At 36.4% G+C, this 16,756-nt stretch overlaps 1 protein-coding gene across 2 annotated transcripts in view; it reads left to right on the forward strand.

Annotated features, from left to right (window-relative positions):
- The window catches only part of Ppil4 (peptidylprolyl isomerase like 4), a 37,407-nt gene extending 29,365 nt beyond the window's left edge, over positions 1-8,042 (forward strand). Inside the window, exon 13 of one of the 2 annotated variants that reach the window (XM_026401954.2) lies at positions 5,812-8,042. In XM_026401954.2, coding sequence (XP_026257739.1) covers positions 5,812-6,063 — 252 coding nt within the window. In that variant the 3' untranslated portion in view covers positions 6,064-8,042. The remainder of the gene's footprint in view (positions 1-5,811) is intronic. The other variant, XM_077801730.1, reaches the window with a different exon arrangement.
- Positions 8,043-16,756: the final 8,714 nt, after the last annotated feature.

Raw genomic sequence — 16,756 nt, forward strand, 5'->3', positions numbered from 1 at the left:
GGCTGGCTTTGAACTCACCATCTCCTGCCTCAGCTTCCTGAGCCACTGGGATTACAAGCATGTGCCATTTTGCCCTGCTTGATTTTGTTTTACCACACATAAGACATGTGAGCTGGTCCCTGGTTGACCATGACTTCAGTTGCCTGAGGGGAGGAGGGAAGAAATTGAAGAAGAAGGTGAGAATGTCCAGCAAAGACACAGATGGAGAAATGTAGTATGGTAGGCAAAATAAAGAGTGTGCTGTCAGGGGATTTAGGCTTATGTTTCTATACTTTTAGTCATGATGAGATCTTGACAAGTTATTTATCTTTCTGAGCCACAGTTTCCTCCTCTGTGAAACATAAATATTTCACAAGCATGTTGCTAAGATTAAATGGGGAAAAAAATCATGTATTCAAACATTTTTCTATACTGACTTTTCTTTCTACCACTATTTTTACCATAATCAAATTTCTGTTTTAGCCAGGCATGGTGTAAACCCAGCTGCTAGGGAGGCTGAGACAGGAGGATTACAAATTCAAAGCCAGCCTCAGCAAAAGCAAGGTGCTAAGCAACACAGTGAGATCCTGTCTCTAAATAAAATACAAAATAGGGCTGGGGATGTGGCTCAGTTGTCCAGTGCCCCTGAGTTCAATCCCCAGTACCCACCACCAAATTATTTTTTTAGTTACTTCAATGGTTTCCCTGTGGTTATGCCATTAATTGAATTCACATTTCAGTTAATTTGTTTTATTTTTGTTGTTGTTGTTGTTGTTGTTATTAAAGGATTGTTTAAATAGTTTTGGGTTTGAGTTTTTAAAACTATATGCTTCAAAAGTAAAATCTTCAAAATGGTACATGCAAAGAACCTAGCGTCTCTACCCCTGTCCCTCTTCCTTTTCTTTTCCTCCCTATAAGTATCCATTTTATGGTTTATATTCATTTTTTTAAAAAAATTCAGCAGAATGTTTGATAAGTATTCTTAGCTGTGTCCCAGAAAGCATATATCCCTACCCTTTGCTATTGTGTAACAGAATTATAATCTCTCTTTCCATTGTCAGTTAGCTATTTACAGATTACATTGTTCATGCATTGTCCTGGTTGTACTGCACCTTTGTCTGTTTCTGCAAATATTCCTTATGAATCAGTAGTAATAAAAGCAATAGTAGCTAACATATTGTCCTTATGATGTTAGGTGAGTTCTCTTATTCCCATTATACAACAAAGAAACTGAAAAATGAAAAAAAAGGTTTAAGCTACTAGACCCCAGTTTTACATAGGTAGTAAATAATAGAATCAACATTTACATCAGACTCATACTGCTCTATTGCAGTTCTTACCTAGAATATATTCTTGTCAGTTTTCTTTCCTCATTTATCTGAGACAGTTTGCCCCATATGTAATATCCAAGTAGGATCTAACAGGAATGTCTCCTGTCTCTTCATTTCTGTACTCTATTAATTTAGTCAGAGATTATCCCAATCTTTTTTTAATGGTGGTTATATTACATTCCTGAGATATGTTTAACACATTTTCTACTATAAAACCCATAATTGTCCCCTCCAACCATGTGCTATTTTTAGCTACAGTTCTTTGTCCTGCACTAGTATGTGGAATCTTTGATGAAGTGATGCCTGAGGTAAACATTGGTGTATTTAAGGTAATCAGAGGTCTAAACAGTTCAAAGACAGACTGCATTTTAATTCTGTCCCCACCTAACTTTTATGAACCTTTTGATCCTGCTGTTAATCATTACTTGTAATCTTACAGTGGCAAATATTCTTCTCTTTTGGCATGGAGTAAAAAACATCACATTTTGGGGAGAATACTACTAACATTTTTAGAAGAATTTTAAGGGATTTGGTAACTATAAAATTATTAAATCTTGAATAATAATTTTCTAACTTTATTTCTTTCCTCTAAGTGGGTATTAAAGTAAATGTTTTGAGTATTATATTTAATAACATAGCTATAATGATTTTGTCTTCTTTTTAATAAAATTCAACACCAGCATTTTTTATTTCAGTCTCAAAGACAATAATAGTTAAAGCACATTTTTTAGTACTATCTAAATTTTTAGGCATAGTTCAGATTTTCCTATTTCTTGGTATTTTGCTGGGTAAGTCCAGTTTCCTCAGAAAGTTTTAACTTATTTCTTCAAATTGTTTTTATTGAATGACAGCCTTAATATTCAATTTGAAAGCTTCTTTGTTTTTCCACCTAATGTCTTAATTCCAAAGATGGTTTTTATGTTGAAGTTTGGGTTTTACTGGGGCTACAGGAAATGAGTAGTCAGCTTCGGGTTGCCTGATTGAGAATTGTTCAGACTAGGTGTCAGTTCTCCACTGAGGTGTTTGTAGTATGTGTATTCTTGTAATTTGGCACTTGAACATTTTTGTTGTCATTTTAATGATTTAATGTTGTTTTAGTGATTCAGATTTTATAAAATCTTTGATTTAATTCCATAGATTAGATGTGAAGATACTGTCCCATAATCTGAGACTTTTGTACGTTGGGGGAAACCTAGAACTTTAATGTTTATTGTGATTTGATCAGTTAATTATCTTTGACCTGTATAGATCTCTAAAGTCTCAGTCTCCTTATTGCTAGAATGAGATTAAGATTGCACTCCTGAAGCACAGCGCTGTGTTAACACATACTTAGAGGGCCCATTCAAATACGCCTTCATCCAGTCCCGCAAATTTGTGTCCTGCATCCGCCCAGAACTAATTCTTCCTTGTTTTTCAGTTCTCACATGCACTACTTCCATCAGCCTTCTTGTAGCCACTCCAAACCCAAACCTACTCTTTTTTTTTTTTTTTAATTCTGTTTTTGGGTTTATCTGAAATTAAGTTTGCTCTTTGAAATTTACATTGAATATTCATGAATATTCAGTTTAGATTTCATAATGGATTTCAGGAGGGTTTGGATAATGTGTTTATATATTCCCAGTATTTGTTAAAATTTTATTTAAGGTTTAAAATGTTTTAGATTTTAATCTCATAATTCAAGATGAAGATTTATCCCTCCCTCAAATACAAACACAGCTTTACCTTCTTTTATTGTTCCAATAATCTTGGTTAACTATTCATTAAAGAAAACCTGTGGATTTTTTTATTGCCTTGATATGTGTACTAGGATTATTTTCTCTTTATTTTGCACTTCACTTTTTAAGTAGAGTCAGTAAACTCTTTTTTCATTTTTTGAGCTTCACCTCAAATTTTAACTTCATGAAACCTTCCCTGATAAATATAACCTCAAGAGTATTTTTTGTTTGGTATATCTCCTAAATGGCAAAGACCATTTATTTGAACCCAGATCTGCCTGACTACAAAACTTGTATAGCTTTTAAAATTACTCCACGTAGGAGTGGATTGAAAGTGTTGGTCCTTTTCAGATTTTCAGCTTCCTCAAATTTTCAAAGAAGTATGTGTTTCATAACATTTCCCCCTTTTGATTCTGGGAATCAAACTAAGGTCCACATACATGTTAGGCAAGTGCTATACCTCTGAGTTACATCCCTAGCCCCATGACTCTTTTTTTTTTTTTCCTTTCTTTAAAAAAAAAAAAAATTTAAAGCATCAAAGTGCCTACTTGTATAATAATGTGCTGAGAATTTTATACATCTGCTGATAGTGTCTGCTTTTTGTTGTTGTTGTTGTTGTTTTAAAACCAGGAATTGAATCCACTGGTGCTTAACCACTGAGGGATGTGCCCCATCCTTTTTTATTTCTTATTTTGAGACAGGGTCTCACACAGTTGCTTAGAGCCTCTCTCAAGTTGCTGAGGCCGGGCTTTGAACCTGCCCCACCCTCCTAAGCCGCTGGGATTACAGGCATTTGCTACCATAACCAGGCAGTGTCTACATTTTAAAACTTTATTGTTTCAGTCACTATAGAAATAAATACTGTGTGTTGAGGCAGAATATATGTTGCAAGAAGCCCCCAGAATTCAAAGTATGCCACTCCACAAATGTCATGTTTTGCTAGAAAATTGTTGGTAAGGGACTAAACCACAGTCCTATTCATTTTGTGTGTTTGTGAGACTGAGGATTGAACCCAGGGCCTCACACATGGGAGGGAAGCTCTACCACTGAGCCACATGCCCACCTAATCTACTTCGTAGACTTTTATAGAATGATGAGAGCTATTGAATTGTGTGGAAAAATCATGAATCGGTTTATATTATATTATACAAACAGTGTCATTATAACAATTATGCTAGAGAATTGTGTGGAAAATCATGAATCAGTTTATATTATACAAACAGTGTCATTATAACAATTATGCTAGATCTGTTTTTACATATTATAAACTATTCCAGGTTCAAAGCAAGGTATACAGTTTATGAAATAATCATCTGCATAAAATTCAGCCTTTAGGGCTGGAGATGTGGCTCAGCGGTAGCGCGCTCGCCTGGCATGCGTGCGGCCCGGGTTCGATCCTCAGCACCACATACCAACAAAGATGTTGTGTCCACCGAGAACTAAAAAATAAATGTTAAAAAATAAACTAAAAAATAAATGTTAAAAATTCTCTCTAAAAAAAAAAAAAAAAAAATTCAGCCTTTAACCATGAGTCATAGTCTATCACTCTGGATTTTAAACTTGACAGTTATATCTACTATAATAATGTTAACAGTGAGGGAATCAGGACTTTTAGGAGTTTAATTCTCAGAATTTTACCTTTTCTTTGAAAAATGTTTAAGAAATCCAAATATTACAGGTTCTTGAAAGGATTAGCTCTGGTCTTTCTGGATTTCAACCACTTTCTGAAATACTTGTTTCAATTAAAAGAGAAGACACAACAAAAAGTATTGTTAAATAGTTCTTTTCTGTATGGAAACATTACTATACTATTTAATCACTAAGAATAGAATTTTTAAATATACCTATTGTGTTGTCTCCAGGACAATGGAGTATTCCAGTGTTTCTTAACTAATTTTTAAGAGATGTGTAGTAATAATTTTAACAAAAATATGTAATAGCCTGGCCTAAACATAGAAAATGTATTTGAAGATCTAGAGAGGAGATTTGTGCAATAAAACCCTTTGAAAATTAATTGGGATTGGGAGTGTGGCTCAGTGATAGAACGTGTGCTTAGCAAGTGGGAGACCCTGAGTTCAATCCCTAGAACAAAAATTTAAATTAAAAAAAAAAAAAGTAATCACCCAGACCAAAGTAAAGCAGTATCTATTTTCATTTTAAACTGACTTATCTAAGGCCTCTTCCTGCTGTTATTTAAATATCTTCTTTATAGAATTCTTATGGGGATGGTAGTAGCTCCATTGAAGATCAATAATGGGACAGATACTTTTGGGGGAATGGAGAAAGGGAAAGTGGAAATATAACTGTAGTAATTAGAAATTTGGGTATAGCAATGTTACTTTAAACACTTGTTCTAATTTCACTTGGCAGTTTCAGTTCCATGTTGTGGATATGATTCTTCAGTTCAACCTAAGTGGCAGATACAAAGCAGTGAGACTGAGAAGTAAAATTGTTAAATCTTTTTCTGAGTTATTTTGCTTTTTATGTCTGATTCTTGACATTACCAGGAGTATTTAAATTTGAGCTGTGGGCTGGGATTGTGGCTCAGTGGTAGAGCGTTCGAATAGCATGGGTGGGACCCGAGTTCGATTCTCAGCACCACATAAAAATAAAGGCATTGTGTTGTGTCCATCTACACCTAAAAAATAAATATTTTTTAAAAAATTAATTTGAGCTGTTACAATAGCTTGCTAATAGTGGACTTTTCTAGATTTTATTAACCAACAGTGCTCACAAAGTGATTATTTTACTGGTAACTCTTAACTCTTTCTGCATTTCCTTGACAGGATATATACAGGGAAATGGGGTTTGGTCATTATGAAGAGGATGAAAGCTGTTGGGAGAAACAAAAGAGTGAAAAGAGAGATCGACCTCAGAACCGAAGTCGCAGCCGATCTCGTGAGAGGGATGGCCATTACAGTAACAGTCATAAGCCCAAATACCAAACAGATCCTTATGAAAGAGAAAGGAGTAAAAAGAGGGACCGAAGCAGAAGTCCAAAGAAGTCCAAAGACAAAGAAAAATCTAAGTACAGATGAAAGATGAAGAATCAGAAATGAGTGGCTGATGTGCTTCTTGACTTAAACAGATGTTCAGATGTTGTATCAAAGCAGTTAAAGACTGTGTGTTCGTTTTCATTCTAGGATATGGCCCTTTTAGATTAATACTGATGGCATAGGGCACTGAGAGATAAAAAAATTGAACATTTCCTGTGCATTCTTTTTTTTAACACTTAATTTTATTGTTATACAGAAATGGCATAATTCATTTTTGTCTTTCACAGTTTTACTCTTTTTTAAAATGAAGTCTTTCATATTATAAAAATGCATAAACATGTATATATAAGGTATAAGGAATAATAAATATAAGTAGCTGTATACCCCTCAGCTAGCATAAGAAATAGACCATTGCTTACATTTAACATATATGCCCTGTCCCTCTCAAGTAATTATTATTCTGAGTTTTGCATTTGTCATTCTCTTGGTTCTTGGTGTAGTTTTACAACATATGTATGTATCCCTAAATGAAATGTTAATTTTGTATGTTTTTGAATTTTATATAAATGTCTTAATTATGTTTACTTCTGTGACTTTTTTTCAATTAGCATTTTTTTCAAAGACTTCATTTTTATTTCTATGTGTGTTGTATGGATATATACCATAACTTATCCATTCCTTTGCTAATGGATATTTGGGTTTTGTTTGCTCTTTTTGTTTGTGCTATTGAGGCAGTGCTGCTGTGAATATTCTTTATCTGGGAGTGATATCGCCAGGTCATGTGGTTTGAGAATCTTATCTTTACAAGATAATGCCAAATTTTATTCTAAGGGGGTTGTCCCAATTACACCCCATCAGCATTATTTTGTCCTGTTATCTTTGTTTTACATCTCCAATAGTTCTTACTTTCAGACCTGAAACCTTATCAGTCTAGTGGATGTTAAGTGATACTGTGATTTCCATCCAGAAGACTTATATTATTCCTGTCTTTGTTCTTTTATATGTAAGTTGTCAGTTTTTTCCCAGACTGCTGTTCTCTTTATCACTGCATTTAAACAATTTGATTTTGATGTACTTGCTATAGTTTTGTTCACATTTCTTCTGCTAGTATTTACCTGTGGGTTTATGGTTTTCACCAAATTTAGAAATTGTTTGGTATTAGTCCTTCAATTATGTTTTTCTGTTCCTCTCTTCCTCTTCCTCTTCTCCTGGGGTTCCAGTTACCTGTATTTTAGGACACTTGAAGTTGTCCCATAGCACACAAATGCTCCATTCAGCTTCTTAGTCTTTTTCTGTTTCATGTGAGGTAGTTTCCATTGCTGCCTCCTCATGTTCATTAATGTTTTCTTTTGAGAAGGATCTAGTCATTTCATCCCATCCAAAGAATATTTACCTTAGACATTACATTTTTAATCTTTAGAAGTTTCATTTGTGTCTTTTTCTGTCTTCTCTCTCTCTTTTTTATGGGTGGAGGGGTAAAGAAGAATTGAATTCAGGGGCACTCAACCACTGAGACCCATCCCCAGCCTTGTTCTGTATTTTAGAGACAGGATCTCACTGAGTTGCTTTAGTGCATCACTTTTGCTGAAGCTAGCTTTGAACTGTCCTGCCTTAGTCTCCCAAGCCACTGAGATTACAGGCATGCACCACTGTGCCCAGCTATAGTATATTTTTAATAGCTGCTTTAATGTACTTATTCATTCTCTACCCTCATTCCCTACCTCCGTTGTAATATTGGGTTAAAAAATACAAAGAACAACAATAAAAAAAGTTACACATTCTGGAATTATTTGATGGAATCTTCATGGTCCCCTCTAGTCTCTATTTTCTGTAAATGAAGTTAGGTGTAGATGTATAATTAGAGAATTAGGTTATACATTTTAGGCAGAACATTTAGAATTTGATAGCAAATGTATCAACCTTTTCCCTCTGTGTTTTGTGCTTTTGTATTCTGTTGAAGAAATCTACCAGAGCTGGAGGTATAGCTCAGTGGTACTGAGTGTTTGCCTAGCATACATCAGGCCCTGGGATCAGTCCCCAGTGCCATGAAAAAAAAAAAAAAAAAAAGACAAAAAGAAATTACTTATTCTGTAGTAATAAAGATAAATTATGTTCTAAAAATTATAAGGCTTTGTATTTTTACATTTAAATCTATATTGAGTGTGTGTGTGTGTTTTATGATTCAGGGATCCAAATTCACTTTTTACATTAGTTTTTTTTTTTGTTGTTGTTGTTTGTTTTTAACATTTATTTGGATATAACCAGTTGCCTAAAGCCCATTATTGAAAGCTTAGTCTATTCTCTGTTGATCTACAGTTCTATTTGTATATGAGTTTCTTTTTATGTGTGGGTTTTATTTCATGGGGTCACCATTCCTTTGGTTTATTGTCTGTCCCAGAGCCAGTACCAAACACATGTATTTCTATGACTTAACAGAAAGTCTCAGTATTTAAATAGGTCCTTCTATCTGTTAGGAATGGCTTAACTCTTCATTCTTTATAACTTTAGAACCATCTTATCAAGTTTCCTGAAGAATTCTATGGGGACTTTAATTGCATTAGTATTAAAATAGTCGATTACTTTCAGGAAAAAATAATCTTTATAATATTGAATCTTTCTATTCATTAAGCTACATGCTTCTCCATTTAGTTCTTAGAATTTTCCTAATAAAGCTTTTGATCATCTAGGTTGGATTTATTCTGTTTCCTTTTTAAAAATGTGCTATTGTAAATGGCATCTTAAAAATAAATTTTTGGTTTGCTGACAAGTTGTTTTTTTGATTACTACTCATATTCAGCCATTTCACTCAGTTTTTTATATTTAAAATTTGTAGGGTTTGGGGGTTTATTATGTGGACAATAATATCTGCAAATAATGACAGTCTTTTTTCTTTGCTACTTATTTAAAAATTTGAAAATAACTATTATATGTGGTAGTGTTATGGTGCTTTCTGGCAAAAAAAAATCTAGTATAATGTTGAATAGGATGGTGATTTCTTATTATTTTAGCAGGCTAAAATTTCCAGTACAGTGATGAAAATGGCCTGCAATTTTTTTGTTATTGTTTTTGTCTAGTTTTAATGTCCAAGTTATAGAATGAGGTAGGGAATGCTTTTCGCCACCACCCTTCATCTGGAAAAGAAGAAAAAGACTTAAATTATCTGTTTCTTAAACGTTGGACAGAATTTGCCTACAAAATTATCTGAATGTTGTATTTCTTTTTGTGAAAAAAAAATTCTCAACTCTTGTTACATTTTAATGATTGTGAATTATTAGCCTTTCTATATCTTTAGTGTTAGCATTTTGGTGATTACATTTTTCTGGGAATTTATCATATTCATTGAAGTTTTTAGGTTGATTGACTCACAGCTGCTCATCGCTTTATTTGGTAGATTTTTACCATCCCTTTATTTTTACATTACTGTTTTAGTATGCCTCATAAATAGCATATAGTTTTAATCTAAACTGATGATTTTAATGCATTGTAATGTTTACTGATACATTTGGATGTGTACTGATACATTTGGATTGTTCTTTATTTTATTTTATTTTATTTTATTTTGTTTTTGCAATGCTGGAGATCAAATCCAGGGCCCTGCACATGCTAGGCAAGCACCCTACCACTGAGCTACATCCCTAGCTGGTAGTATTCTCGTAGTACTTGCTGGCTATCTCATTTTGTACTTTTTCTGGCTTCCCCAAACCTATTTTCTTTTAAATTAACTTAAAAATTATGTTAGTTCAACCCATTTGAGAAATTGCTTTTCACTTTCACCATCCATACTTAACTCATTAAAGCCTAGTTTTTGAATTCTATGAATATTTCAGTGAAATTAGCACAGGCGCATTAAAATAGGTTAGAAATCATAATCTAAAACTTACATATTCTTTATGTATATCCATAAATAACATACTCACATACATATGCAAATAATTTTTTAAATATTTTTTTTAGACGTAGATGGACACAGCACAATGCCTTTATTTTTACGTGGTACTGAGGATCGAACCTGGGTCCCACCCAAGCTAGGCGAGCACTCTACCCATGAGCCACAATCCCAGCCTCAAATAAATCTATTTTTTAAATGTTCTAATCATTCTATTTTCTCAAAAGATTAGAACTCTAAAAACACATTAAACCACTATAAGTGGTATATTTGTTGCTCAGTTTAGGTATTTATCTGTGCCCCACATCTAGGATGATAGAACTTAATATGTTTATCCTCTTTCAACTTTTTTTTTTTTTTTTTTTTTTTGGTACTAGGGATTGAACTCAAGGGCACTCATCCCCTGAGCCACATCCCCAGCCCTTTTATGTATTTTATTTAGAGACAGGGTCTCACTGAGTTGCTTGATGCCTCACTTTTGCTGAGGCTGGCTTTGAACTTTCGATCCTCCTGCCTCAGTCTCCGAGCCTCTGGGATTACAGGTGTGTGCCACCATGCCTGACTTTCTTTCAACTTTTGTGCTACCATCACTCAGTATTTTAGTTTGGACTTTTGATTTTTAATATTAAAATTAGTTTCTTGTGACTATTACTATTTTAATTCAGATAATTGTTTAGATTTACCCATGTGTTAAATGGTTTCTGTACTCACCATTTTTGCATCTCTGACCTTTCACCTAGGATAATTTTCATTTTTTCTGAAGTATATTCCTTTAACAATAATCTGTTGATTATAAACTCTTAGTTTTTATTTGTCAAAATGATTTTTTAATTCAACCATGTTTTTTAAAGTTGATTTTCTGTATTTCCCAAAAATTTACAGTTATTCTTTTTTCAGTACTTTGAAGGTATCATTCAACTGTCATTTTCCTTTTTATTTCTGTGAGAAGTCTGTTGTCATTCTTAGTGTATTCTTTTGGGTGTAATGTAACTCCTTCTGGCTGCTTTTTTATTTTTAATTACATTTTTAATTTTAAAGATAATTGAAGACTTACATGCAGTTATAAGTAATACAGAGAGATTCCATGTACCCTGTACCTAGTTTCTCCCAGTATGAGATCTTTCAAAAGTACAGTACAGTGAGCAGCCAGGATGTTGGCATTGACAGAGTGAAGACACCAAACATTTCCTTCCCTGTAAGAATCCCTCATGTTCCTGTTCCCTGCCACTTCGATTTCTTCCTTAACTTCTGGCAACCACTAACTCATTTTCCATTTCTATAATAGTGTCTGTTCAAGAATTTTTATGTAAATGGAATTATCTAGTATATAGCCTGATGGGATTAGCTTTTCTTTTTTCTGTTCACTCAGCCTAATTAATTCCCCAGAGATTCTTACAGATTATTACATGTATCAATAGTTTCCTTATGTTTATGGCTGAGTAGGATTCTATGATACGAATATACCACAATTTATTTAACCATTAAAGGACATCTGGGTTGTTTACACTTTGGAACTTTTTTTTTTTTTTTAGTTTAAGAGTATATGGGCTTTTAATATTATCACCATAATTAATAACACAGTAAATAGGTTTTCACAACATTAGAAGGAACCTAAAATTAATAAAATATAACCTGTGTGTCATGTTTGATAGGACCTAAGGAAAAGGGCTTCCTTAGACATTGGATTTCCCATAAAGCGTAGGGGCCAAGTCCTTATGTATGTCTGGTCAGAAGTATGTCTACAGCAAAAGACAGGCTTGAGATGGGGAGAAGGAACAGGAAGGAATACTGAGTATCAGGGAACTTTGAGTAATGTTAATAAACCTTATGATTCTACCTTCACAATCCAGGAAAACTCCTATTTGGCCAGAGGGCCTTGGTACATACTGAAGAACAAGTAGGGAAGGTGGTAGAGAGTGTAACGGTATCCTCCTTAACATACCCAAGGAGAAAGAGCCCCTCCACCTCATCCATCTTGTCATCCCTGTTCTCTTTCCAATAATAATTACAGATTCTAAAAGCTCACTTCCAAGAGTCTCCCACATCCACCTCCCAGTAATATCTTCCAGTGGCAAAATTCTGAATACCCCGACAAGAAAGCATTCTGATGTTGGAGTGATCCAGGAGGCACCTTGAGGATCACACCCAACAGTCATGCTTTCAACTCTCCATACAGGAAGACATAACTTTTGGCTCTCTTGGATACAGAGTAACAGAGTAGTATAACTCAGAAGCAGTTGAGCCTGTCGATTATTCCAGTGGTGGGCCCTGCGCTGAGTTCTGGACTCACAGGCTGGGCTACATACAGCTGCGTGGATTCAATCCCGTGCAGTGTGTCTCCAAAGGCCTGGTCTATGGCCTATGTCCTTCAGCTCTTCATATATTTCTTTTAACATCTCCTTTACATGAGCCATTCTGAGTTTACTTTCTTTGAATTGCTGAAAAATTTCCTTGCCCTCCTTTTCTAGTCTTTTTAAATGATGCCATTCTTCCTCATGGGAAAATGGGTACACTTTGGAACTTTAATAAAGCTGCTGTTGTTTGTGTGTGAACATAGTCCTCATTTTTCTTGGATAACTTCCAAGGAGTGCAAGGTAGGTCATATGGTAATTATACATTTAGATTGTTAAGAAACTGCTGAACTATTTTCAGGAGTGGGTTATAAATCCATTTACAGTTCTAGCAGCAATGCACAAAGCAATCCAGTTTCTCTTTATCTTCACCAGCATTTTGTGTAGTCACTGTTTTACCTTAGGGACCCTGATAAGGAGGATGCATGTGTGTGTGTGTGTGTGTGTGTGTGTGTGAGATTTGGATCTTAATCCATTTAATTGCTAATGATGAACATTTTTATACTCTTTTTGCCATCTGCATATCCTGTTAGGTAAAATGTCACTTTATGCTATTTGGATTGAGTGTGTAGGGGTTACTTTTGAGTTTTTAGAGTTCTTTATATATACTAATTCTTTGTCATATATTATTTGCAAATATTTTCTCTCATTGTGTGGTTTGTCTTTTTATTGCCCCTGTCAATCTTCTTAACAGTCTTTGCAGAACAATATATTTCAATTTTGCTGATGTTCAGGGAGCTTTGTGTTTCGTTCGTTTTGTTTTTCAGGATTGGGGCTCAATAAGGGATTCAGAAATGCTAGGTAGGTGCTCTACCACTGAACTACAGCCCCAATCCTTTGTAGAAATTTTTATTATAAGAAGCAGCCTCACAGGATGGAGAGGGAGTTTTCTTTTGATAATATCCCCTGGGAGGACTTTAATGGATTGTGCTGATTGTGCCCAAAATAAGAGCCTAGTCCTCACTCCAGAAGTTTTTGTTTTTAAAGTTAAAAGTTTTTCATAAGTCTTACATTTCAAATTTTTTTTTCTAAAATTTTAGTAGTTTGACAGTTCTTAACCCATTTCTGAAGCTTGTGTATATTTGCTGATGAACACCCACTTGCACCATTTGTTGAAAAGAATGGCTACTTCTAAGGTTTTTTCTTTGTCTTTGGCATTCTAGAATTTCACTATAATGTGTGAAATTCTAACATTTATAACATTTAAAGTTGAGACAAAGGAGAATGAGGTTTCTGAAGAGATTAACACTATTAGAAAGAAGCTAAGTACTTGGCACTGGGACAATACAAAAATACCTTAAGGGTACAGTAATTGGCCAGACTTCTATCATCATGGGTTTGTGGATCTAAAGGTATAAACTCACTTGAAATACTTTGTTTGGAGAAGGGTAGATTTTGTTATTTTGTTCCTAATCCCTTTCCTCATCCCCTTTTTCTGCTTCCTGGCTACATGAAGTGAGTGGCTTTGCTCTGCCATCTGCTTCTTGCCATGAGGTTCTGCCTTTCCACAGGCCTAACGCGACAGGATAAAGCAACATGGATTAGAACTTCTGAAACTCTAAGCCAAATTCAATATTTCTTCCTTTTAAGTTGTTTTTCTCCGGTATTTTTGTCACAGTGAAGGAGAGCTGACTGACACCTCCTGCGGCCACCAACTCAGTCTTTAGTCAGACACATAGGACAGGGCTTCAGGAGACAGCCTCATCTCCTTATTGTCACTCAGTGCCCCTCCAGACCACCCTAGAGGCTGAGAGTCCACCTTTGTTTGCCTGGCATAGCATAAACTCCCTGCATTGTCCACCATGTTCAGCAGTTTTCCTATCTTCTTGCAAACAAAATGAAGGGCATGCTCTTAGTTGAGTTGGGGGCAAAAAAGAGTTAGTTAGAAAGTCTCTCCTGCCTCGATGGGGAATGAAGAAGATATTCACAAAAAAAAAAAAAAAAAAAAAAAGATCCCATTGTGTTGTAGGAACAGGCAAGGCAAGGCACCGAAGATAGCAGGGGTTTTATTAGGCTGCAGCCAGGTTCAGAGGGTACAGCTTTTGCTATAATCAATCAATCCCCTGAACCCCAAGTTCAGGGAGTTTCAAAGTTTTATACCCAGCATGTAAGGGAAGGGGCTCAGAAGTTCACAGTCAGCTTTTTCTTTCACTGTTCTGGGCATGTTAACTCTTCAAGGACAACACCTGAGAAGGGGAGAGCTGCTTCTCCCCTTTCTTTCCTCCCCCTGCCAGCTGTTACCATGGAGCCCATTTGTAACTTATCTTAAAAATGTAGTCATCTCTGTGAAGCCCAGCTCAAAGCCACAGGCCTTTTTTGCACATTTCTACAAATTACTGTACTGGAAAAGTTTGTGAAAAACTAGTAAGGGGTGTCCAGCACCTGGAGTGCTGGTATCTTCTCGGCCAGTGGCCAAGTAAAACAAGGCGAAACGAAAATAGGACCCTTTTGCTGACAGTCCTAAAATCAGCCATGGTGAAGACTTCTGGAGAAGCCCAGTTAAGACTTTTCTGTGGAGAAAGGGGGTGCCACTTAAGTGGGCACCCCCTTTCTCCACAGAAAAGCCCTCTTCACCATGGCTGATTTTAGGACTGTCAGAAAAAGAGTCTTTGCAAAAGAGTCCAATGTAGATAAACTTCCTATTTTCTTGTCACCCTGTTTACTTGGCCACTGGCCAAGAAGACACTAGCACTCCAGGTGCTGGACACCCCCTTACTAGTTTTTCACAAACGTATCCAGTATAATACTTTGAAGAAATGCGCAAACAAGGCCTCTGGCTTTGAGCTGGGCTTCACAGAGATGTCTACATTTTTAAGATAAGTTACAATTGGGCTCCATGGTAACAGCTGGCAGGGGGAGGATAGAAAGAAGAGAAGAAGCTCTCCCCTTCTCAGGTGTTGTCTTTGAAGAGTTAATTGCCCAGAACAGTGAAAGAAAAGGCTGCTTTTATGTGAACTTCTGCAGACTGTGCCCCTCCCCTTACACACTGAGTAGAAAACTCTGAAACTCCCTGAACTCGGGTTCAGGGGATTGATTGATTTCAGCAAAGGCTGTACCCTCTGAACCTGGCTGCAGCCAAATAAAACTGTTTCCTGCTATCTTCGGTGCCTTGCCTCGTTTGTCCCTACAGCACCACTACATTGGTCCAGATGCTTTTGCTTACATATCTGGATTTCAACTCACTCATTGGTACCTGGGTCCCCCTTCTCCAGGAACAGCCCTTCTCCCCCCAACACCAGCAGTCCTCAGGTCCTTAACTCTGCTGCCAACCCAAAGCCACTTTCTGGTTTCTTTGGAAAACGTCAGGCACCCATTGGTGTCTCACTCAGCACTGGGTGAGCCATTCGAAACCACCTCCTTCTTTATTTTTCTAAGCAGAACTTCCTCACATCTGTCAGCTGATTCTTATGAAGTGGACCCTCGCCTGGACACTGGCCTGCCTGCAGAAGTTCTATTTCCTTGAGATGCTGTATGTTCAGGCTGCCCATTAAAATGAGGCAGGAAAAATTTAAAAATACAAATTCCTGAGCCCCATCAGGAAACAACGGAATCAAGCATGATGGGGTGTGGGGGGTGGTGGTGGCAGGAATCTGTTTTCAACAAGCATCGCTGGCCATTCTGCCTTGCAAAGCTTTTCTTGTGTGACATCCCAGCTCTTGTTGGGAAGCTGTGTTGTCTGAGGCCAGCTGTTGTCTATTTCTCGAGCTGAAGGAATACAGAAATAATCACTCTTTTGAAGTGGTAGGTTTGATTGGCAGATGAGGTATGGTCCCACCTAGAGACAATGCTCATGAAGTGTTATTTATTCCTATTACTGAACATTAGCTGAGTTCATTTTGAGGGCTTGGTAGGGAGGAAGGAAAGAAAGAGTATGTTTTCAGCTGCAGAACACACTTGTATTTTGAATCGTCTCGGTGCTCCCTCTACCTCCCCATCCCTCACCATTCTTTTCAGAAAACAAACTCTACAAACTTCCTTATCCTTAGAGGATTCAAATCTAAAGCCTTCTTTCGGAATAGAGCCAAAGCAGAAAACACACTGTCCCCAGGAACAATGAGCCAATTCCTCTGTTTGCAAAATGGTCTAAAATGAGTCGTTTAGGAAACATGAATACATCTGATCTTGCAAACATTTCACATCAGGGGAAAGTGCACATGAGTTCAAAAACAGAGTTGTGTTTAAAACAAAAACAAAAAGCAAGGGCTGTGAATGAGGCTAAGAAAGCCAACCAGAGAGGTGGCCGCTGGCATCATTCAAGTCTCAAGAAAACTAATCTCACCAAGCTGGGAGTAGGGCCAGGGTCCAGAAGGGTCGCTCATGATTTGTGACTTCATATTGAGCAGGGGCCATTAGCTCTTAGTGTCCATCAATATCCTCTTTAGGCAGACGACATTCACACATGCCCCCATGGACTTGTGAGCTGCAGCCTCTCACCAACTGCTTTCTGTTAGGGTTAGTTATGTGTGTTCACAGGGTCTCCAGTGAGTGGGGGTGGGGG

This window comes from Urocitellus parryii, chromosome 8 (genome assembly GCF_045843805.1).
Source record: "Urocitellus parryii isolate mUroPar1 chromosome 8, mUroPar1.hap1, whole genome shotgun sequence".
Lineage (NCBI taxonomy): Eukaryota > Metazoa > Chordata > Mammalia > Rodentia > Sciuridae > Urocitellus > Urocitellus parryii.